Source organism: Gossypium hirsutum, unplaced genomic scaffold (assembly GCF_007990345.1).
Source record: "Gossypium hirsutum isolate 1008001.06 unplaced genomic scaffold, Gossypium_hirsutum_v2.1 scaffold_528, whole genome shotgun sequence".
In the NCBI taxonomy this organism is placed as follows: Eukaryota; Viridiplantae; Streptophyta; class Magnoliopsida; order Malvales; family Malvaceae; genus Gossypium; species Gossypium hirsutum.
In genome coordinates, this window is record NW_024403085.1 from 1 (window position 1) to 25157 (window position 25157).

General features: G+C 36.7%; 2 protein-coding genes across 3 annotated transcripts; one reads left to right on the forward strand and one right to left on the reverse strand.

Annotated features, from left to right (window-relative positions):
• Positions 1-16405: 16405 nt before the first annotated feature.
• LOC107954847 (protein JASON) lies at positions 16406-19682 on the forward strand. Of its 2 annotated transcripts, none has more exons than XM_016890535.2 (7): positions 16406-16702; positions 16890-16938; positions 17079-17143; positions 17229-17443; positions 17688-18435; positions 18515-18597; positions 19331-19682. In XM_016890535.2, the coding sequence occupies exons 1-7, from the start codon at positions 16538-16540 to the stop codon at positions 19437-19439; spliced, it is 1434 nt and encodes a 477-aa protein (XP_016746024.2). In that variant the 5' UTR covers positions 16406-16537; the 3' UTR covers positions 19440-19682. The 2 variants fall into 2 exon arrangements, with proteins under 2 accessions (XP_016746024.2, XP_016746023.2); XM_016890534.2 differs by having other exon boundaries at positions 16423-16702; positions 17229-17473.
• A 1005-nt stretch (positions 19683-20687) lies between these two features.
• Positions 20688-25144, reverse strand: LOC107954848 (switch-associated protein 70; the record flags this gene model as incomplete). Its single annotated transcript, XM_016890536.2, is given in 12 exon segments — positions 20688-20959; positions 20962-21233; positions 21931-21988; positions 21991-22222; positions 22460-22687; positions 23224-23452; positions 24027-24108; positions 24215-24246; positions 24521-24604; positions 24694-24755; positions 24936-25049; positions 25126-25144. Coding segments are annotated over 12 exon segments (1495 nt in total), but the record flags the coding sequence as incomplete, so codon positions are not given.
• Between the last annotated feature and the right edge of the window lie 13 nt (positions 25145-25157).

Genomic DNA, 25157 nt, shown 5'->3' on the forward strand with positions numbered 1-25157 from the left:
TCATTCATGCATCAATTCATTCATTGCATATCCCATACTCGTTCGCTGAGGTTAAAATATACAATTCGCAGTTGCAAGACTTCAAGACTGGAACCACGTCATCCGTATAAAACGCGCCGACAAGCTAGAGTAATGGAGAATGAATTCAATGAGAGAATTGAAAGGATGGAAAGGGCTCAAAAGGAATTACAAGAGCAACTGGCCAAATCGCAACAAGAGACGAGAGACCTAATGGTGAGATCTCGAGAGGAATCGCTCGAGCAAAGAGATCAGATGGCTAAAATGATGGAGATGATGACAACTTTGGTCAAAGGAAAGGGACCCATGCAGAACTCCGATGTTATGGAACCTCGGTTAAGAATTCACCATGATCAGGATCCATTCTATCCCCCGGGATTCACTCCACCGCCCGCATATACAATACAAAGAGGGTATACTCAAGAGGAACCCACTGGCTTGGAACATCGACCTATGTCACCTGCTCCACCCACTAATTTAGGGCAAGGAATGTTAGCATCGAACCCAGGGGCTAATCCTGCTAATCCACTAGTTCCAGATCTGGATGACCCAACAGAGGTAGCCAAGTTGAAATTGGATAACCATGACGCAAAATATAGGAGTCTAGAGGAAAGACTCAAAGCAATAGAAGGCACTGAAGTCTTCTCCGCACTAGGTGCCAAGGAACTCAGTTTGGTACCTGATCTAATTTTACCTCCGAAGTTCAAAGTGCCTGACTTTGAGAAGTATGATGGGACAAGGTGCCCAAAAGCACATCTCATTATGTTCTGTCGAAAGATGGCCGGTTATGTGAACGAGGATAAACTACTCATACATTGCTTTCAAGATAGTCTAACAGGGTCAGCTCTTCGGTGGTACAATCAACTCAGTAGAGAAAAGATTCGATCTTGGAAGGACTTGGCGTCAGCATTTTGCGAGCAGTACAAGCATGTATCGGATATGGTGCCAGACCGTATGACCTTGCAAATGATGGAGAAAAAGCCATCAGAGACCTTTAGACAGTATGCGCAGAGATGGAGAGACGTCTCAGCTCAAGTGGAACCCCCACTAACAAAAACGGAGATAACTGTTCTCTTTATCAATACTTTAAAGGCACCGTTTTATGACAAATTAGTGGGAAGTGCCACGAAAGATTTCGCGGATATTGTAATATCCGGTGAACTCATAGAGAATGCCATCAAGAGCGGTAGAATGGAAGGAGCAGAAGGCTCAAGAAAAGCAGCACCCTTAAGGAAGAAAGAGCCAGAAGCCCTCATGGTGGGAACTGGGAGTCGTTACATTCCCAATTCGTATCCTAATCAACCCCGACCTCGAAATTATCCACCCTCAAATTTCCATTATCCCCCTCAAACCCCTTACTACCAAGCACCACATCCGTCCTGCCCCGTATACGCCACGAACAACCAAAGACCCGTCACTACTTTCCCACAAAACACGGTACCCGCCCAAAGCCAACCCAGAAACGAACCAAGACCATCAAGGCATAATCCTGAGATACCACAATTTACCCCTATCCCTGTGTCGTATGGGGAATTGTACCCAAAACTTTTAGAAAAACAGCTAATTTCTCCCCATTACATGGCACCCCTTAAACCTCCATACCCAAAGTGGTACGATCCAAACGCTAGTTGTGCATACCATGCAGGGAACCAAGGGCACTCTACTGAGAACTGTCTCGCTTTCAAAAGGAGAGTTCAAGGACTCATTGACGCGGGTATCCTACGATTCGATAGTGCTAGTAACGCCACGGGGAACCCGTTCCCTAACCATACCGAAGGGAATGTGAGCACAGTGGGGAAAGAGGATGAATGGAAGGTCAGAAGATGTGTGGCAGAAATAAGGACGCCTCTGCAGAAAATCTGGGAGGTATTAGTTAAGAAAGGATTGCTCTGTCACTCTGATAGAGTTTTTGGAGAAAAGGTCAAAGTTTTTGCAATTTTCATGGGATTGTTAGGCACGACATTCAGTCGTGCGAGGACTTTAAAAGGTTACTTCAAGACCGGATGAATAATAAGGAGATCAAGGTCCTTAACAAGAGTGAAGATGCCAATGAAAGAGAAGTATGCGTCTCTGATAGCCAATCATCAGGGCCCCCTTATAGTGCTGATCGACCGTTGGTAATTTATTACGACGCGATGAGAGAGCCATTGAAACCACAGATGGTAATTGAAGTACCATCTCCTTTCCCGTATAAGGACAATAAAACAGTACCGTGGAGATATGATGTTAATATCGTTACACCGGAAGTTGAAAAGTCCAAAGCCATAATTGAAGATGTTGGGGAGGTAGGTCATTTTACTCGTAGTGGACGATGCTATTCTAAAGAAGTTGAACCGGTAAAGAAAAGTAGTGACTCGAAGCAAAAAGGGAAAGCAGTGATGCACGAGGTCGAAGTCGAGCAAGAAATTCCACCCGTGCAAGAAACTAAAAAGCCTGTGAATGAGGAAGAAGCTCAAGAATTCTTGAAATTTATTAAGCACAGCGAATATAGTGTGGTGGAACAACTGAGCAAGCAGCCAGCACGAATCTCAGTTCTATCTCTACTGTTAAATTCAGAGCCACACCGGAACGCTTTATTGAAGGTGTTAAATCAAGCTTACGTGGCCAACAACATATCTGTCGAAAAGCTTGATAGGTGGGTAAACAATCTGAATGCGGACAACTTCATCTATTTTAGTGATGATGAGATACCGCTAAATGGTAGAGGTTCGATGAAAGCGCTGCATATCACGACCCGCTGCAAGGGCTACATAATACCGAACGTACTCATCGATAATGGGTCAGCAATAAATGTTATGCCATTGGCTACACTTTCCAGAATACCGATAGATTTGTCCTACTTAAAGCCCTGTCATTCCACGGTAAGGGCATTCGACGGGACGAGGCGTGAAGTCATGGGAAAGATCGAAATCCCTTTGGAAGTGGGCCCCTACATCTATGAGGTCGAATTCCAAGTCATGGACATTACACCCTCTTATAACTGCCTTTTGGGAAGACCTTGGATTCATTCTGTGGAGCAGTCCCGTCATCCCTCCATCAAAAAGTGAAATTCATCATGGATGGTTGTTTGGTCACAGTCGAGGGCGAAGAAGACATCATCGCATCTATCTCTGCTGATGCGCCATATCTGGAAGTAAGCAAGGATGCAGTGGAATGTTCCTTTCGATCCATTGAATTCATCAATGCCACTTTCGTCGCTGAGGGAAATAGAATTCCAATGCCAAAACTGTCGAGAAATACCAGAATGGGTGTCAAGTTGACCGTAGGAAGGGGAGCTCGTGCGAGAAGAGGTTTAGGGAGATATATGCAAGGAATAGTGAGGGCTTTAAAGCCAGTGCACCACAAGGCCCGATACGGTTTGGGGTTCCAGCCTGACATGCGCCAAAGAAGAAGACAGTGGAAGAAGGATCAAGAAAGAAGAATTGCAAGAACTTTGGGCCGAGAACCAGAATGGGAACCAATAGAGTACCCTCCTTTGTCAAAAACATTTACATCTGCGGGAATGATGTACCCTGGACAAGAGGATCCACGAAACATGTTGGGATTAATTGAAAAGGATTTTCAGAATGTTAGTATAAATGTCATTGACAAAGAAGCTGGTGCAAGTAAAGATGTCTCGAGGATACGCCCTTGCCCTCCTGGTTTCATGTTGAACAATTGGATTGCTGAGGAGCTTCTTATAGTTTATAAGCCTTCAGAGTAATGCTAAACATCAACCTTCTATTGTGTCCTTAGATATAATAGATTTCTTTTGTAAAGTTTGCATTCGCTCTTTATCATTTAAATGAATATCAATGAAGATGCATTTTGTCACGATTTTTCGCATTATCACTAATTTCATAATCATTTTCTCATTTCATAGCCTATCCTTACATTTGCCTCATTGCCATGCATAACATTTGTTTGTTGTTTCCAATACTTGGATGTCCCCCGATAGCTTCCTTTTCCATTCAAGTTTCAGGTGCTCAGATATTGACGACATGAATAAGCCCGTTACGAATCTTGAAATTGATTTTGAGAAGGCTGTTTGCTTAGGAGAATTTGAAGCCGAAGAAAATGCTGAAGATTATGTCTCGTCTCCTGAATTGTTAAGAATGGTGGAACAAGAGGATAAACAGGTTCTACCTCATGAAGAATCTGTAGAAACAATAAATTTGGGCACTGAAGAGAGGAAACAGGAAGTGAAGATTGGGACTTCTATTTCAGAAAGTACCAGGCGTAGTTTGATCACTTTACTCCGCGAATACAAAGATGTTTTCGCGTGGTCATACCAGGACATGCCAGAGCTAGATGAAGATTTAGTGGTCCATAAGCTCCCATTAAAACCAGAATGCAAGCCCATCCAGCAAAAATTAAGACGGATGAGGCCCGAAATGCTGTTGAAAATAAAAGAGGAAGTCAAGAAGCAATTTGACGCTGGCTTCTATAAGCCTCCAAATATCCAGAATGGGTGGCTAACATAGTCCCGGTACCAAAGAAAGATGGAAAAGTACGAATGTGCGTGGATTACCGTGACCTAAATCGAGCAAGCCCAAAAGATAATTTTCCCTTGCCACATATTGACACGTTGGTGGACAACACATCAAAACATTCATTGTTTTCTTTCATGGATGGATTCTCGGGGTATAATCAGATCAAGATGGCTTCTGAGGATATGGAGAAAACTACCTTCATAACAATGTGGGGAACGTTCTGCTACAAGGTGATGCCATTCGGGTTAAAGAATGCTGGGGCAACATATCAGAGGGCTATGGTGACGTTATTCCATGACATGATGCATAAAGAAATAGAGGTCTACGTCGACGATATGATTGCTAAATCTCGAGGAGAAGAAGAGCATGTAATGAACCTCAAGAAGTTGTTCGAAAGGCTGAGAAAGTTTCAGCTAAAGCTTAATCCAGCCAAATGTACATTCGGGGCTACCTCGGGAAAGTTGCTAGGCTTCATTGTCAGTGAAAGAGGTATCGAAGTTGATCCAGATAAAATAAAAGCCATCCAAGAATTACCACCTCCGCGCACGCAAAAGGAAGTTAGAGGATTTTTAGGGAGATTAAATTACATCGCCCGATTTATCGCTCAACTTACCAACCAATGCGACCCAATCTTTCGGCTTCTTCGAAAACATAACCCGGGAGAATGGAACGAGGAATGCCAAGTGACCTTTGATAAGATAAAACAATATTTGTCCAGTCCTCCAGTGCTAGTACCGCCAACTCCGGGAAGACCATTAATTTTGTATCTGACAGTGTTCGAAAGTTCAATGGGTTGCGTACTGGGACAACATGACGAGTCAGGAAAGAAAGAAAAGGCGATCTACTACCTCAGCAAAAAGTTCACTGAATATGAGGCAAAATATTCGTCCGTTGAGAAATATTGTTGCGCTCTGGTTTGGGTAGCTCGGAGACTCAGACAATATATGTTGTATCACACGACATGGCTAATTTCAAAGCTGGACCCAATAAAATACATGATGGAATCGCCGGCACTATCAGGAAGAATGGCACGATGGCAGCTCCTCCTTTCGGAATATGACATTGCCTATGTAAGTCAGAAGTCAATAAAAGGGAGCGCAATAGCTGACTTCTTAGCAACTCGAACGACAGAGGAATATGAGCCTTTAAGATTCGATTTCCCAGACGAAGACTTAATGTGCATCACAGAAATAGAATCCGAGTCATCAAAAGAGAAGTCATGGAAGATGTGCTTTGATGGTGCGTCAAATGCTTTAGGGCATGGAATTGGAGCAATCCTAGTATCACCAGACGGGAATCATTATCCGTTCACTGCAAGACTGAACTTCTTCTGTACCAATAATATCGCAGAATATGAGGCCTGTATCATGGGGCTTCGTGCAGCTATCGAACGAAACATCGAGATCTTGGAGGTGTACGGGGACTCAGCCCTAGTGATTTACCAAATCCGTGGAGAATGGGAAGTGAGGGACTCAAAATTGATTAAGTACAGCGATTTAGTGGCTGGATTGACCAAGGAATTCAAAGAAATAACTTTTCATTACTTCCCACGAGAAGAGAACCAACTGGCTGATGCCCTAGCCACTTTGGCTTCAATGTTCAAAGCAAGTAGAGAAGCAGAAATAATGCCCCTCAAAATGAGCATATACGAGGTCCCTGCACACTGTTGTAGCATTGAGAAAGAAGTAGACGGACGGCCTTGGTTCCATGATATCTTAGAATATATCAAGAATCAAAGGTATCCCGAACAAGCGAATGAGAACGATAAAAGAACAATTAGAAGAATGGCAGCGGGATTTGTTCTTGATGGGGATATCCTGTATAAAAGAGGAAAGGATCAGATGCTTTTGAGATGTGTGGATGATGTTGAAACCAGAAAAATACTTGAAGAGGTCCATGAGGGAATTTGCGGAACGCATGCCAATGGTTTCAATATGGCCAGAAAGATCATGAGACTCGGTTATTATTGGCTGACAATGGAAAGTGACTGCATCAATGTTGCCAGAAAATGCCACAAATGTCAAATCTACGGCGATAAAATTCATGTAGCCCCTTCACCCCTTCATGTCATGACTTCTCCGTGGCCTTTTTCTATGTGGGGCATGGATGTCATAGGGCCAATTTCTCCAAAAGCTTCAAATGGACATCGATTCATTTTTGTGGTTATCGATTACTTCACAAAATGGATTGAAGCCGCTTCGTTTGCCAATGTGACGAAGACTGCAGTGTGCAAGTTTTTGAAAAAGGAAATCATTTGCCGTTATGGTTTGCCTGAAAGAATCATCTCAGATAATGCCACGAATCTGAACAATAAGATGATGAAAGAAGTGTGCGAGCAGTTCCAAATAAAGCATCATAATTCCTCGCCCTATCGCCCAAAGATGAACGGGGCTGTTGAAGCAGCTAACAAGAACATTAAGAGGATCATTGGGAAAATGACTGAGACATATAAAGATTGGCACGAGAAACTTCCATTTGCTTTGTTTGCATATCGCACATCTGTGCGAACATCTACGGGAGCAACTCCTTTCTCTCTAGTCTATGGAATGGAAGCTGTGCTACCTATCGAGGTTGAGATCCCCTCTCTGCGAGTATTGATGGAATCAAAGTTAGAAGAAGCAGAATGGGTTCGAGCTCGATATGATCAGTTGAACCTCATTGAAGAAAAACGTCTAAGGGCAATTTGTCATGGGCAAATGTACCAAAAGAGAATGATCGCAGCCCATGACAAGAAGGTACGACCAAGAGAGTTCCATGAAGGAGAACTCGTTCTAAGAAAGATTCTCCCAATACAAAAAGACCTACGAGGAAAATGGGCACCAAATTGGGAAGGACCATACGTTGTAAAAAAGGCATTCTCAGGAGGAGCTTTAATCCTTACCGAGATGGATGGGAAGGAGTTACCGAATCCGGTGAATTCAGATGTGGTGAAGAAATATTATGTTAAGATGAAAACCCGAAAAGGGCATCTTAAAAAAAAAAAGGATCAGGGCGAAAACCCGAAAAGGGCGTCTTGATTAGTACAAAAAGATTAGGATGAAAACCCGAGAGGGCGTCCTAATGAAACAAACCTGGCGGTCGAACGGTAGGTCAAGTAGTGAGACTACAGTATTTGAAGCACTCTGAAAGCTCAAAATTTTCTACGCAAGAAGCCATGCTCGAAAAGATTATTGATTGAGGAACGTGGAAGAGTTCATGTGTTGAATATCTAGAGCATTTGTATCCGTTGTATACGACCTTTTCTTTCTTTTTGACATTTTTACTCTCATTGGTTAACTTTCTTTGTTTGCCACATTTGAAATAAAGGAATATGAGATATCCTTTTTGTCCCTACCTGACCATTCTCATGTATCTCATTATGTGTTTATTTAATGATAAATAGTGAAATGACATGCTCTAAACAAAAGAAATGTCAAGCATTACCCGGATAAGAATTTGATAAGTGCAAGATCTTCAAAGCAAGAACAAAGTTTAACCAAGGGCAAAAGGGTGATATCTGAGAAACGTCGATTACTCGTAAAGCTCGAAGACAGGTATGAGGCCTGAAGAGAAGGTCGAGAATCAAAGCAATGAACGCAGATCCTCAACAATCGTGGCTAAATGGACATACGACAAACATGCTTAAGGAGCACCGCATAATCATGTAGGCATAAAAGCATTTAAGACAAACATGTGCATATAATGATACATGGCATATACAGGTACTCCAACAGAGCAAGAAATCTTGAATGAGAGTCGCACTGAATCAAAGGAAAAGATACCCGAGTTCTACCAAAAGACTGGTTTTGGGTATTTTAATGTTTAATGTTCATGCTTTCCAAGAAAATCAACTCATATCACGAGAGGTGAGTTGAGCCTTTTAATTTCTGTTTTTCAAAAATCAACTCATATTGCGAGAAGTGAGTTGAGCCTAGGGGCACGCCAAGGTATTTTTAGTTTATGTTTTAAATTGACTCATATTGCGAGAGGTGAGTTAAGCCTTTTAATTTATGTTTTTCAAAATCAACTCATATTGCTAGAGGTGAGTTGAGCCTCAGGACACGCTGAGGTAATTTTAATTTCTGTTGTTAAAAAAATCAACTCATATTGCGAGAAATGAGTTGAGCCTCAGGACACGCTGAGGTAATTTCAATTTCTGTTTTCAAAATTCAACTTATATTGCGAGAAATGAGTTGAGCCTCAGGACACGCTGAGGTATTTTCAATTTCTGCTTTTCAAAATTCAACTCATATTGCGAGAAATGAGTTGAGCCTCAAGACACGTTGAGGTAATTTCAATTTCTGTTTTCAAAATTCAACTCATATTGCGAGAAATGAGTTGAGCCTCAAGACACGTTGAGGTAATTTCAATTTCTGTTTTCAAAATTCAACTATATTGCGAGAAATGAGTTGAGCCTCAGACACGTGAGGTATTTTCAATTTCTGCTTTTCAAAATTCAACTCATATTGCGAGAAATGAGTTGAGCCTCAAGACACGTTGAGGTAATTTCAATTTCTGTTTTCAAAATTCAACTCATATTGCGAGAAATGAGTTGAGCCTCAAGACACGTTGAGGTAATTTCAATTTCTGTTTTCAAAATTCAACTCATATTGCGAGAAATGAGTTGAGCCTCAAGACACGTTGAGGTATTTTCAATTTCTGTTTTCAAAATTCAACTCATATTGCGAGAAATGAGTTGAGCCTCAAGACACGTTGAGGTAATTTCAATTTCTGTTTTCAAAATTCAACTCATATTGCGAGAAATGAGTTGAGCCTCAAGACACGTTGAGGTAATTTCAATTTCTGTTTTCAAAATTCAACTCATATTGCGAGAAATGAGTTGAGCCTCAAGACACGTTGAGGTATTTCAATTTCTGTTTTCAAAATTCAACTCATATTGCGAGAAATGAGTTGAGCCTCAGACACGTTGAGGTAATTTCAATTTCTGTTTTCAAAATTCAACTCATATTGCGAGAAATGAGTTGAGCCTCAGGACACGCTGAGGTAATTTCAATTTCTGTTTTCAAAATTCAACTTATATTGCGAGAAATGAGTTGAGCCTCAGGACACGCTGAGGTATTTTCAATTTCTGCTTTTCAAAATTCAACTCATATTGCGAGAAATGAGTTGAGCCTCAAGACACGTTGAGGTAATTTCAATTTCTGTTTTCAAAATTCAACTCATATTGCGAGAAATGAGTTGAGCCTCAAGACACGTTGAGGTATTTTCAATTTCTGTTTTCAAAATTCAACTCATATTGCGAGAAATGAGTTGAGCCTCAAGACACGTTGAGGTAATTTCAATTTCCGTTTTCAAAATTCAACTCATATTGCGAGAAATGAGTTGAGCCTCAAGACACGTTGAGGTAATTTCAATTTCTGTTTTCAAAATTCAACTCATATTGCGAGAAATGAGTTGAGCCTCAAGACACATTGAGGTATTTTTAGTTTATGTTTTAAATTGACTCATATTGCGAGAGGTGAGTTAAGCCTTTTAATTTTTGTTTTTCAAAATCAACTCATATTGCGAGAAATGAGTTGAGCCTCAAGACACGTTGAGGTAATTTCAATTTCTGTTTTCAAAATTCAACTCATATTGCGAGAAATGAGTTGAGCCTCAAGACACGTTGAGGTATTTTCAATTTCTGCTTCTCAAAATTCAACTCATATTGCGAGAAATGAGTTGAGCCTCAAGACACGTTGAGGTAATTTCAATCTTTGTTTTCAAAATTCAACTCATATTGCGAGAGGTGAGTTGAGCCTTTTAATTTCTGTTTTTCAAAAAATCAACCCATATTGCGAGAGGTGAGTTGAGCCTTTTGCAAATTCTGTTTTCAAAAATCAACTCATATTGCGAGAAGTGAGTTGAGCCTTGGCTCACGTGCTGAGCTATTTTCAATTTTTATTTTTAATGTCTAGTTTTAAAGAGTCAATTCATATTGCGAGAAATGAGTTGAGCTCAGGATCACATGCCGAGTAAAGAATAAAGATTGGACAATTGAACAAAATTTAGTGCTTTTAAGTCTTTGCACTATCCTTGTTTCACAATGATGAGCAAAGAGGGGCAGTTGTAAGCACTAAATTTTTGTCCGACTAGAATTTGTGTTTAATTTTCAAAATTTCAAAAAAAAAATTTAAAAATAAAAATTGCATTTTGACCCTAAACTTTTCCTAAATTTCATTTTGACCCTTAAACTTTCTTTAAATTTCACTTAGACCCCTAAACTTTCATTAAATTTCATTTTAATCCTAAATTTTCTAAAAATTACATTTAGCCCCAGAAGTTTTGCTGCATTTGTGATTTGGTCCTTCAGACAGGTTACGTGATTTGGGGCACCCACTTCCCAGATTTTCAGGCCACAAACATGGGTGGCTGCTCCTTCCCCACTTGCTACCTGCAAAAAAGAAGCAAAACCAACTATAAAAAGGAGTTTAAACTCCAAAAATCAAGAACCCCCATGAATCAAAAAAAAAAGAGAAGAAAGTTTCGAAAAAAAGAAAAAGGAAGGAAAAGAGAAGAGAGAAGGAAGAGAGGAGGGGAAGAGGAGAGCCCAACCACAACCACCGAGGGCGGAGGAGATCGACGCAAGTGGCAGCGGCGGTGAAAGAGGCTAGAGCCGAAAGAGGGAAGGAAGAAGAAGAGAAGAAAGAAAAAAAAGAGAAAAAAGGGGAAAGAAAAAAAATAAAAAAATAATATATCGGGTCGAAAAAAAAAAGAATAAGAAAAAAGGAAAAGGGGGCTTTTGGTAATTTCTCATTTTTTTTAAATTTAGTCCATTTATTTAAATATTATATTATTTCAATTAAATTAGCATTTTTTAGATAGTTTTTAGAAATATTGTTACATTTATTTTACTTGTATTTTAAAAATAAAAAATATTTAATGCATAAGACAACAAACCGATTTAATTTTAAATCATCGAATTCATTGCTATGTTGGGTGAATATCGATGGCTTATGTTAAATACGGGACGCCCTTCTAAAAAATCGAAAATATTCAAAATTCCTCGTATTTTAATAAAAATTCTCGTGTTTTATTAGGATCCCGATTAAAGATTAAATTGAATTGATTTAACACTAATTCGATGGTTTCATCGCCATATCGGGGTGAATATCATCAACTCGTGTTAAATACGGTATTTTTTAAAGAAAAAAATCGTGTTTCAAAAATTTTCATGTCTTCAAAATTTCACGTGTTTCAAAATAATAATAATAAATTTCCCGTGTTTCGAAAAAAATACATTCGTGTTTCTTTCTAAAAAAATCGTGTTTTCAAAAATTTCGTGTTTCAAAAATTCGTGTTTTCGTGTTTTCAAAAAAAAATCTCGTGTTTCAAAAAAAATAAAAATAATAAAAAATAATAAAAAAATAAAAAAATTCTCGTGAATATTTTGGTATTATTGTGTTTTCAAAAAAATTCAGTATTCGACAAATTTAGTGTTTTCGTATTTTCAAAAATTTTCGTGTTTTCAAAAATCTTTGTGTTTTCAAAAATTCTGGCGTTTCAAAAATTTTCGTGTTTAAAAAAAATTTACGTGTTTTCACAAATTTTCGTGTTTCACAAATTCTCGTGTTTTCAAAAACTCCAGTGTTTCAAAGTTTCCATGTTTTCAAAAATTCTCGCGTTTAAAAAAAATTCGTGTTTCAAAATATTCTCGCATTTCAATTTTTGTTTTTTAAATCGTGTTTCAAAAAATGTCGTGTTTTAAAAATTTTCGTGTTTCTAAAATTTCCCTGTTTTAAAAATTCCCGTGTTTCAAAAAAAATGTCGTGTTTTAAGAAAATTTCGTTTTTTCTAAAAATTTTCGTGTTTCTAAAATTTTCGTGTTTACAAATTCTCGTGTTTTCAAAAATTCTCGTATTTTTAAAAAAACTTTCGTTTTAAAAAAGAAATACTGCGCTTCAAAATTCTCGTGTTTTTTTTTAAAAAAAAAGGGGTTCTCGTATTTCAATCGGATCACGACTAAATATTAAATGGAACTCGTATTTTTGAAAATTAAGACAACATGCGTTTAACGAGATACCAATTTTGGGCGTCGCGAGGGTGCTAATACCTTCCTCGCGCGTAACCGACTCCCGGACCCTAATTTTCTCTGGATTTTGACGTGGACCTAAAATTGTCTCTTTTTTTTAGAAAAGTTTAAAAAAATTCTTCTAAAAAAGGATTTTATTTGGTGTCCGATCACACCTAAAAAAGATCGGTGGCGACTCCTCTTTTGTAAATAAAATTTGAAACTTTAATTTTTCAATAATCATTTCAACTAGCGCCCGTGCCGAATTTTTAGGTCGCTACAAGGAGTTACATTTAAAAGTTGTGAAGATGATACTTCTATATGTGAATTAGAGATTAGATCTTGGTATTTGGTTGTTTAAGGATAAAAACATGAGCCTTGTTGGTTTCGATGATACTGATGGGCAAGTAATGTGGATGATAGGAAGAGCATGTCTAGTGGGTATTTTTATCTTGGCTCGAAATTAGAATTTTGGTACAGTAAGAAACAACCTTTAGTATCATATTCAATAACTGAACCTTAGTATATAGATGCTAGAAGCTATTGTGTATAACTATTATGAATAAGGCAAATGCTTGAAGGTTTTTTTTGGAATTGCACTGCCAATTGAGACTACTCCAGTCGAATCAATATCTCAAAGAACCATTTTCTTCACTCCAGGACTAAGCATGATGACACAAGGCATCACTTAATTAAAGAGTTAGTGGAGAATGGAACCATTGAATTTATGCATGTATCTACTAAGAATCAACTGGTAGATTTATTTACCAAGAGCCTTGAAGTTGTTAGGTTCAAAAAATTAAAGAATTTAGTCGAGATGTGCTAACTCTGACTTGGCACCCAAGGAAAAGCACTAAATTCAAATTCCAAGTTTCCTTTTGCCTTTTATTATTTTTGGTAAATTTTTTGTTCCTGCTTTTATTTTTAAAGGGTTATTTTTGCACCAAAATATTCAGTTTCCTTATTTTTGGAGGGAAAAACTTGCAAAAAATTTAGGTATTTAAGTTATGAAATTGAGTTGTAGTTGGCCTTAAACTCCTTTAACTAATCCTTCAACCTTAAAGAAACATTACTCTACAAGAAAGCTTTACTGCTACTGCCAGAAATCTATGGCACAAGTTAAACAAACCAACTTATCATGCAACGTTTGAGGAATCTAATTTGAGTTCACCTTCACTTAAATCTTCATTCAGAGAAGAATGACAATAGAACCTTGTGAAGTAACATCTTTTGTGATGCTTTGAGAAGACACCTAGGAGTAGCTAGTTCGAGAAGTTCAGCTAGATGTACCACTAGTTGCAACTAAGTAAAGCGGTGTAGTTAAACGCTGTTGGTACTAAGAATGATAAGAATGCAGAAAAAGATGCTGGAGCAATTTTCACTGCGAAAGCTACAAAGAAGTGTTAAATACTTAGATAGTAGAATTCACGTGAGTACCAAATTATTTATAAGACATGTTACAAGTATTAAATAATTTATATATCTTTTGAAAAAAGAACTAGTGTAACTTAATGATATTAATGTTAAAAGCTTAGATAAGTAGAATTCACGTGAGTACTTACTAAGTTTTCGTAAAGTTAAACATGTAATTTTCAAACGTGTAGTGTACAAAAAGTAATTGTGTGCGAAGAGTTCAAATGGCATAAATCAAACCACATCTCATCAAAACAAGGTTTGGGAATTAAGTATTTGAATTATGGGCATTGGCATGTACATAAGTGTTCAATTGGTATGAAAGTGGAAGATAATGCATTAGTTCATACAAAAGTTAAGTTGAAGTGGAAAGATTTTGAGGACAATGTGGTCATGTGTTAGTGAATGAACATAGATGAACATGTGATGCTTTAAATGGTATTTTCGTGTAATTTAAGGTTGGAAAATGATTAAGGGCTAGTTTGACAATATTTTTAAGAAGTACTTTTGAAAAGTTTGGTTTAAAATTTGAGTGTTTAGTATTGTTGTCAAAAAGTGCTTTTGAAAAATAAAATGTCCATTTTAGACATGTTATTATCAAGTAACAAATATGCATTTAAATAATATTTAAATTAGTTAATATTATTATATTTTAGTAAGAATATAAAAAATTTATTATAACTCGTTGTTAATATTTTAATATATGAAATATAAATTTTAAATATTTTTAAACAATAAATATTAATTATTTATAAAATTTAATTAGAATATATAAACTATATTTTAAATATTTAAATATAACCATTAAATATTTGTAATTAGTATTTTAAGAAATATTTTTTTATTTTAATTAATAATTTTAACACATTTGTAATTAAGCACTAAGAAAAAAAAAGGAAAGTAGGTGAAAAAGTAATTAAGCACCAAAAGTGCTTTTAGGAGGGGAAAAAGTAAAATTTTTAGCTTCCCCTCTTGAAAAGCACTTCTGAAAAGTACTTTTGAAAAGCTAAAAATTTCAACCAAAAGCAGCTTGTTCTGCACAGCTTTTCTTCCAAAAATGCTTTTGGAATCAGAAGTACTTTTTTTAAGTAATGAATAACTGACCCTAAGAATGATTGTAATTGAATAGAGTATGTTTAAGGAAGTCTTTGGGTGTGTTTAAGCTCGATTTTTGGCTCCCGGCACCCAAATACCAATACATGAAGGACTTGTATTGGTACTTAGAGGAGTTGTACCGATACAAATTTCCTATTCTACCCTAATATAAATGTTTTCTCACCAAAAAGACCTCGAACAATCTCATATTGAAGTCAGATTGTAGAGTAAGCTTAGAAATGATTAAAAAAAAGTCTTAAAAGACCTAAAATTAACCTAAAGAATGAATTGAACTTAAATGTCATGTTTGGTACTAAAGTGAATTATTTGACTTTGAAATATATCATTTTCTGCTTGAGTTTAGGTTCGGGCTCAAGCAAGGGGTGTTACAATATTTCATATTTTGGTTTTAATAATTAACAAAAATAAATGTTAAAATTTAATATATAATTAATCTAAAATGCATAATTTGCAGTACTTATATTTTGATTTTGGTTATTTTTTTAGAATAAAAGTATCTTTTATGTTCGTTTTACAACTTGTGTAAACTAATTTTTTCAAGGTTCGTGATTGTCCTCTTAATAATGTCATCTCCAATATTCAAACTTGAGCTTTCTCATTGGGGGGTGTAAGGTGTCTTACCATTGGCATTTTCATTATGTTTCTTACTTTAATATGTCGGACTTAATGGCTTTATTTGTTAAAGTCGATATAGCTAGATTTCCTATATTGTTTATTGTTATTTAATCTATGAAATGCTCTTTTATGACATTTAAAAAAAATTGATTCAATTATATATATAAATAAGTTAATCCAATATTTTTATATTAAATAAATATAATTATTTAAGTAATGAAATAAATAAATTTAAATTGATGTCACATTGATAATAGTGTTACGGATTCCAAAAATTAAATTGAAATATTTCATATTTATAATTATATAAAATTAAATTTATAAATCAATTTATAATTTTTTCCAGAACATCAAATTACATTACATCGAAATTCATCTATAATTTTCATATTTATCAAAATCATTAAAGTTAAAGTTAACTGAAAAAAAAATTACAAAATTAAAAATTAAAAATTGTTAATTAAAAAAAATATGATTTACAAGCCTAATAAGCGTTATTAGTGAGAAGAAGAAAAAATGGTAAGACATTCCTTCCAAAAAAGGTTCACCTGCTCAAGTTTACAACCAACATTCTACTCGCTACCCTTTCACACTTTTCTATCATTGCAAAAAGGTCAATTCAGTAATTTAAACTACCACAATTACAATTTCATACGTGGCATTCCCACTCAGCGAGTACCAACAGGGATACAGACAGGTGAGAAGATAAATGTGGGTGCATTTTAATTTTTTTCCTTAATAACGTTTAAGAAAGACGTTTTTAGAGGAAATAAATCATAATAATATTTCCCTCGTTTTGTGGTATTTCAAATTTCAAAAAACGACCTAACAACTCTCTCTTCTCCTTTTCTCTGTTAAATCACCGATTCTAAAACATAATACAAAAAACCAAGAATCCGATAAATGAAATGGTATGCGATTTTTGAATCGAGACTCAGGGTTTGGGATAATCTCGAGATCAGTGGTGAGGTTTCTTGATTTGACGGTGTGCAGAGCCATGGGATGTTTCTTCCACTGTTTCGGCGTCAGAACCGATCGTTCCCGCCCTCACCTCGTCGCTTCCTCTTCGAAATCCACTGTAATTTTTTTTTGTTTGTTTGTGTTTTTGCACTTTCATTTCCAGTTTTCTTGTACCTGCGTTTGGTTTCTCGGAAAATTCAGTTCAAGAAACATTTTCTTTCTTAGTCTTTTTCTTTTCATATTTCTAAAGAGAAGACAAACTTGAATAAAGCTAGCTTCGTTTATTTTCGTTTTTGGCTGAGCAGGAACGTACTGTTTCTCGAAATCGATTATCGTCTCTATTTGTTGATGAAGGTAACTATATCTGTATCGATTATCTAGCTTATTAGTCGATTTAGCTTATTTCAACATTTCCTTTTTTTTGTCCCCTCAAATTTGATTTTTCCTTTGTTTGAAAGTGTAATTATTTTGTTTTCTTGCTTTGGTTCTAAAAGAGAAAGGAGATTCTCCATCCAACGATTTGGAGTCTCCACAAATTAATAAAGGTCTCAAGGATGAGGTATGTACATCGAGCAATTCGATTTAGATTGGTTGCTTTGTATGTGCAATGCGAATTACAACTCAAATTTTTTACCTTCCCGTAGGCAAAGTTCCTTAAATCTTGTGGCACAATACCAGAGACTCCGGTTGAAATTCGCAAAGCATCTAACAAGTTTAAACAGTCCCCCCCTTGTGGTAGAGATTCAGAGACTTCGAAGTATCGTTCTTGGCTTCCAAACACATCCATTGATAAGCTTCAGTTGGATAAGAAATCTGACCAGCCACCCACTCCAAGTAAACTTTTCGAGGTGTTGGGGAGGTCAGATTCTCCTGATAATACACCTAGCAGGTTATTAGATTTAACTTCAGACTTTAAAAATTTTAATCAACAAATCGGAACATGTAATTGGCTTCTCACTGAATTTAGAATTGCTTTGCGGACAATAGTTTTCTTCTTAGAAATGAAGCAACAGTATCTGCAATTTTGTTGTGTGATTTTGTGAATACATTTTCGCATAATTTTGATGTCTACCTGACAATTGAATCGTGCTATTTCTTTTTAGTTGTATATCGAATGCAGCAAACACTGGGATGTCCTCCATTTGTTCTACTGAAGGTAGTGAGGCGACGACTGCTGATAAAACAGCCAAGACTGGTATCTTTTCAACTTCAGCTTATGAAAGGAACAAGTCTGTGCGATTTGAATGTGAATCTGATGCTTCTTCTGAATCTGAAAATATTGGTCAAAATCCGGAGAAACTTGAAGCTCTAGGTTACCAAAGTGCATCAAAGTACTCGCCAAACCCAACCCCGTTAAAGCTTTCTGATGAAATGCAAACCCCAGGAACTGTTTTTCCCTCAAACGTGGGAATCTTTGCAAATGGGAAGACTCGGATCCGGTCTGAATACGTTCATTTAGTTTTGAATCCGGTTGGGAATACCTCTCCGTTAAATGCAATGAAGAAAGAGCCATTGAGCTCCAAAGAGATGTTTAATGAGCAGGAAGATTCTCCTGAACGATTAGAAAATGGCACCCCCAAGCTAGGAGTAAAACAAGCTTCACTTGGTAAAGATTCAGAGGATGAAGGAAGCTTGTCTTCTTGGTTGAAGCCAAAACAGATTACCATAGATGATCCTGATAAGAATATTCATGTTACGTCCAGCAAAACCCCTCAATTTAATAGAACCCCAGGGGATAGACCCATCATTGGTATGGTGGCTGCTCACTGGAACGAAGATGAGTCTTCCCGCATCTCACCCAAGTGGTGGGATGGGAATGGAATCCCAAATTCAACTAATAAATACAAGGAGGTAAATCTTTTATTTTTCGGCTGCATTTCTACTTGCAGTTTGGACACCTATGCTTGATGGATCCTTGTCCTGTTTGCAGGATCAGAAAGTGAGTTGGCATGCAACCCCATTTGAAGAGAGGCTGGAAAAGGCTTTATCGGAGGAGAGTCTTATCTCTCAGAGGCATGTTTAATTTTCCCTTGCTAAATTCAATACCTATGATGCTATTTTATGTTGCTCTAATTTGATGGCAAGCAGTAATGACTCAAAGTATTTCACCTCAAAAACTCTTAGGAGATTACCTGGCGTGGTTAGTTGTGTGAAGCACAGTTTAACATAGATTTTATACATTTGCAATATGCAAGCATCTTTCTGGTAATACATTCTGTAACTCAACACCAATATCTGCTTTCCCTTTTCTTGTTTTCTATTTTTCCTAAATATCTTGGGGGGCTGAATTGATTTTTAGTATCTATACGCAAAAAAGTAAAGGAGATTCTCATTGATTGACACCTTTTACTGGGAAAATAATTCATTCACTTTGCTTTGACATCTTTTGTCAAAAGTGTACAAACATCATCCTAAGTAGCTAGATCACAATCCCCTATGAATTGTGATTCAAAATGCTTTGCAGAAGCATTTACCTACGTTTGATATGAACTATTTTTTAGATAACATTGACCCCTTTTGATACATTCGGATATCCGTGTGGGGGATATCCATGTTCGATGCTTACATCCAAATCCGAGTAGCATGTTTCAAATAGATGACAGAGGGTTATTTCGATCTGATTTATAATGTTAGGAAGATTCTAACATGCCCCTTCCTTATATGATCCATTATTGAGATGGAATTTAAATTGTGTTATTAGTAATGCTAATTCACGACTATATCTAATTGCTAGTTTTAATTACAGGAAGCCTGTTGACCGAACACTCATGTCTCTTGATGAGATTGATGAAAGCGACACAGCACTGTCTCAGCTGCGACCTTCCTCACATGCCAAGTCAGTTGTTTCATTCTGATTACAGTAATTGCTTCCGTTTTCACATTTGATGAACCCAGATGTAATTTTGAGTCCTTCAAAAACCTGAATCAATGGTAGAAAATCATGAATTGTGATTCATGGTTGGTTTGGGATGAGCCATCTGGTGGAGCTTTTCTAGGGATTCCATTGTAATCCAGCAGGGTAGGATCACTGCTTGAAGTGCAAACCAACGATTTTTTTAAAAGGTTTTATATCATTTTATAGTACTTGGCACCGGGCATCACTCATGATTTTATGCATAAGTTGGAGCACATTGTCCTTGAAACTTAGCTCAATTTTTTCGAGCCTTTATTTGCTTGCTCCCATTTTTGTCTGATAAAGATGTGAGGGGAGCTTTGGTGCATTTCCATGGATTATTTCTTTTACTGATAAAAAAACATGTCATCGATACACATGATAAAGTATCAGTTAAATCTTTAAAAAAAACTATTGATTGAAGCTTCCTAAAATGGTTTATTTAATTTTAGCCAACCATTGGATGTAATTATAAATGTATTCATTATCCATGTAAAATTTTAAATCAATTTGACATTACAATATAATTGAGGATACCATTTCTTTAATATATGATACCTAACCATATAACATTTTTGGACATCACATTGAACAAATAGTTTAACATAATTTAAACAACAGAGGGCATGATTTTCCACCAATATCAGTAGATACCTATTTTAATTCACTTCTAAGCATAGTGACAATAAATAGTATAAGTGAAAAGAAATGCTTGGACACTTCATTATGCAAAACAATGAAAAATACTTTGATACCCCATTATGTATTGAAAATCAATAATTTGTTAAGAGACTAGAGCTCCATATTGCAAATGAAAAATCAAGTCTTCTTTGTGAGAATTCAGTTGGGAAAGTTTGAAGCAATATAATTTTTGTAGTTTACAAATTCAAGTATTATTTCAAAGTCCTCTAATGACTCCCACTAGAAATACATGGTTAAGCCTAATTACCAAATTGAATAAAATCCAACGGCTCACTCGATATTTTCTTTTGAAGTATGCGAACATTTAGATTGTTAAATATAAAAGAAACTTTAGAATGGAATTTGAAGTCAAGACAATTATTCATTAAACAAAAACAAGTAGAAACATATTAGTAATACCTTGGTTTCAAATGAAGCTCCAGGAATTGAATTGTATAAAGAAATTGAAATCATTACAAACATCTGGAATTGTAGAAAGGATAGATCCTATAATCTTTAAGACAATCCATTAATAGCAATGCTTTCTCATAATTCAAAAAAATTAAATGCTATGAAGGTGCAGAATAGCAGGCTTAAAACAGCAAGATTGAATGCCCAATTCATACATAAGACCACGAATCTTTACATTTCTCCTGTTTAACCGACCACGAAATCCCTACAATCGATATATATGTGTGCGTGTGTATATATATATTTGTCAAGGCTGGTGGAAAGAGTTTGGTCCTTGGTCGTGCTGGTTATTGACTGCAGGGCTCACAACAGAAATATCATGGCTGCTTCCCTCTGCCTCAGGGCTATCTCTCTTACATCAGCTATTCTTGCATCTGTTGCCTGAATATCACTCCATTCACCTTCACCAACTGGTTGGATGTTAACTTCACCCGCTGCCATGTGGACTACGCTCTCCTCAGGTACCGGTGCTGTTATCGAAACACTAAGACAAGCTTTGTCTACATTCTCTGACAACTCAACGTCCTTTGTATCAGGTGGACTGTTGCTAGTATTTGACGACTCCATCTTTTCCTCGAAAATTTGCTTCGTGTCACTCTGTTGTCTGCAAACAAAAATAGAAGACAAGATCAACTTCCGTTGCACTGCAACTAAGGATATTTATGCTAGCTTCAGTTCTATGACAAGCAACTCGATAATTCTGAACCAAGCTTTATTGTTCCAGTATAAAAGTAGCAGTAACAAACCATGTCAATAAATCAACTAAAAAAGGAACATATCTGACTAAATGATTTAATTAACCTGGATTTTAAGTAATTTACAGATGCTTAAAGTACATAGAGAATGGATTAATCAACCAAAAGGGGGAGGAAAATGAAAGTGTTGTTTGCATTACCATAGTAAAATAATAATCACGGACACAGTTCTTTTCTCTTAATGACCAATGATTTTGTCTTGATTTTGCATTTCTAGATCAAAGAAGTGAGGAGAAGGAAGTTGGATGAAAGCAAACACATTTCTATTCAGCCGCAGAGGTAAATTTCTATCCAAATATCCCCTAGAGCAAATTAAAGATGGCCATGAAATACACTATTTGATTATGTGAGATGTATAGAGGGATCTGCATTCCCCAGAAGCAAGATTCCGTTAGTATATCACAAAATTAGCTTGTCTTGTCAATTATTTCTACAATTTGTGTTGGTGTATCAAGTGCATGAATGTATGAACCATGGTTCCAAGGTTTCCAGAAAGGGTAAAAGCAGGATGATTATGATAATGCTTAAAAATATAATAAGTCAAACCTTTGGAGATGTGCTTGTAACGCATTCACATATGCAAGAAGGTCTTGCTTTCCTTCACAGCGGCTGCCTCTTTCTGCTCTGCTTCTTTTATTCTTGCTTCAGCATCTGTTTCTGCAACTCTGACCTTCTCCTCTGCTCTCAGAACTGCTGCTTCTAATATTACAACACGCTCTCGAGCCTTTGCAAGCTCATTACGCCACATATGTGCCTCCTGCATGGCAGAGTCTCTCTGCTTGATCAATTGATCCCTTTCTTCACTTAGGAACCCAAGCCTTTCTTCGGACTCCCTCAGCTATAAACACCAAGGAAAAACTCCAAATAAACACAATTATGATGCTTATATTTGGACATAGAAATCATGGCTACCTAAATAACAACTTGGTCAAGACAATTAAAAGTAACTTCTCAAAAGTTAAAATCAACATGACAGACTTATGATTCTTGGATGAGAATTCTTTTAAATTCAAAACTCTAGCCACACCACGTGAGCAATAAGATTAGAGTTGCACAATTCCAGTTTTAGCTATACCTTTAACATGGATGCTTCCCTTTGTTTTTCTGAATCTTTTGTTAAGCGCTCAATTTCTTCACAAGCAATCCTCCTATGTTCATCCATTGCATGAGCTGCAGATGCTGCAGATTCAGCAGCTTCAGCAGTCTCAGAAAGTTTATCTGCTATTTCTCTTATTGTTGAATCACGAGCACGAAGATCACGAGCCAAATTCTGCAGTTCCTCATCCTTGACTCGTAGTGTCTCCTACAAGAATTAGCTACGACTCAGAAAACAAAATCTTGGGAGAATGAAATGTCCTTAATTGACTAAGCACTAGCCACAATATAGAGACAAGAAGTCAAGTGAGAAAGCAGATTGAGAGACCCAAACAACACAATTATACACTTATAGCTGTCAAGACGGGAACATCCACCAGGTTTAACAGCCCAGATTGGCATAAAGGTATTCTTAGGCACCATTATAGTCAGAATATACATCAGCATCCAATTTGGCCCATTTCAACTAGCCCTCATAATCATGCTTCGGAATCTAGATTAATATAACAAGACATGCACATTATCTAAGTGCTAGCTAGAGTTACTCTTGCAAACATTTAGCATAAATGTGCACATTCACATATCTGAATATCAAAGCATTTGCCTAACCAGAAACTACACAAGGACGAACCTAGGACCCAACAGCTAGAGGAATCACCTCGACATCCACTTGTATGTTCAAATAACTTAAAAGCACAGCATACAAGCACAATAGGTTGAACAGATAAACTGCTCATAGCATACCTTCATAATTGTAAAATCATCCATTGGGCCATCAGTGGGTCTATTTGTCACCAATCCTAAAACATTTCTCAAGGATACCTGCATTGCGGCTTCAATTTCTTTAGAACATTCCTTGGCTGTTGAATTGGCAGCTGCAACTACTGTTGCAACTGTACCTAATTTTGCAGAGCCGTTGCCACTTAAGGAATTGACAGCTTCTTTGTGAGCCTTTAGAACCAATTGTGTCGCACTAATTTTTGGAAGGGAGAAGAACACCGAACAGATGACATCAACCATATATATAAAATTAGTTGCCAAAAGAAGTCCATAAAACATATGGCAAGATACTTTTCAGACCACAAGCAGATATCCAGAGTCAACTTTAGACAATTGGAGAGAATCCAAAGAGTAATAAGAATTTATGCTTTTCTTTGAACATGAATCTCTTACCATTTCAGGCATTTTGGCCTCTTAAATACAACCAACCAAAAACTGACAAGTGCAAAAGGACATGTGAAATGTTTCTTATCAAGAAAGCAAAAGTGTTACAAGAGAGTTAGAAGCACAACATGCAATCCCTTAAACACGAACATATATATTCCCTCCCCTGCTTTCAGAAAAAAAAAATATTCCCTCCCCATAAGTTTGATTGATCCGTCAGCTTTGAAGTTCAAGTACCCACCACGTATCACCACAAGACATCATAGCATAAACTTGTTCGATCAAACTTATGGAGAGGGAATACATGTGTGTGTATCACTTCTGAAACAGAAAACAGAATAATAAAAAGACTGATATAGTGCAGCACATTGTAAAAAACTTACTGTAAAGTTGATACCCAAGCTCTAGCAGCACCAGGCGTCTCTGCACAAAGAAAGTAGTCCTTTTTCTGGGGTGTCCCAATATCTAAATGGTAGTTAAGAAGCACACAAGTTTAGCAACTGAAAACTTCCACAAACATAAGCAAAAAGACCCTCGAAGCTTTTCAGTTTCTTAACAAGTTATTGGATACAGAAACAACAGCCATCATACTTTGGAAGTCCACTGTAATGAAAAAACAAACAAACAGAAAAGATAGGTTAATAACAATGCCCAGCTAAAGAATCGAGACTCACAGCAATAACTCGGAGGTGACAAATATGGATATATGTCAACATTGGCATGATCATTTCTCTTTTCCATATATTTCAAGGATCATAACTCTGTGCCTATGTCCAAATATATATCAAACACAAGTGCCTGTGTACTTTAGGGAAAATAAAGTCCAGGTAACAGACAGCAACAATCAACCAAACAAGGAACAAGAAAATTGTCTTACTGAAAGTTAACAGGAGACATAGAGATGACGCTGTTTTCATCAAACGTGATGATTCCCTTAATACTTGGCTCATTCCTCCTAGTCCTACAAAAACCAAAACAACAGAATTTCTAGTTTAATTTTCAGTGTTTCGAAGAAAACCAAAAATAATTAAGAAATGGAAACACACTTACTTGTATTCCATTTTCCCCGTCGTAGGGTCTAATATCACCCACCTTTCATTCCATTTCCTCAGCTGTTAAACCAATGTACAGTATATACACTAAATCATCAAATTGCTTGAAAATTCATGAATTTAAAAGAAAAATACAAATTTATGAAATCCATAACTGATAATAGAATCGAAAAACTAAATGAATTTTAATACTGCTTAATTCCAGTAATAAAATTGAGAGAGAGAAGAAGAAGATCGTACGGTCTCAGATCGCTTGAGAAGTGGACCTTGGAGCAAGTTCCTACCGGAGCCAGAGGCCAGTTGCCGTTTGATCTTTTCCAAACTGTTTTCCGTAGCATCCCTAACTCCTTGTTCCTTTTTTCCAAATTAAATACCAAAAGGAAAATCAATTCCAATCACCACAAATGGGGGGAGGAGAAGAGAGGATTACCGTGGAAGCACCATTGGAACCATGAGGAGAAG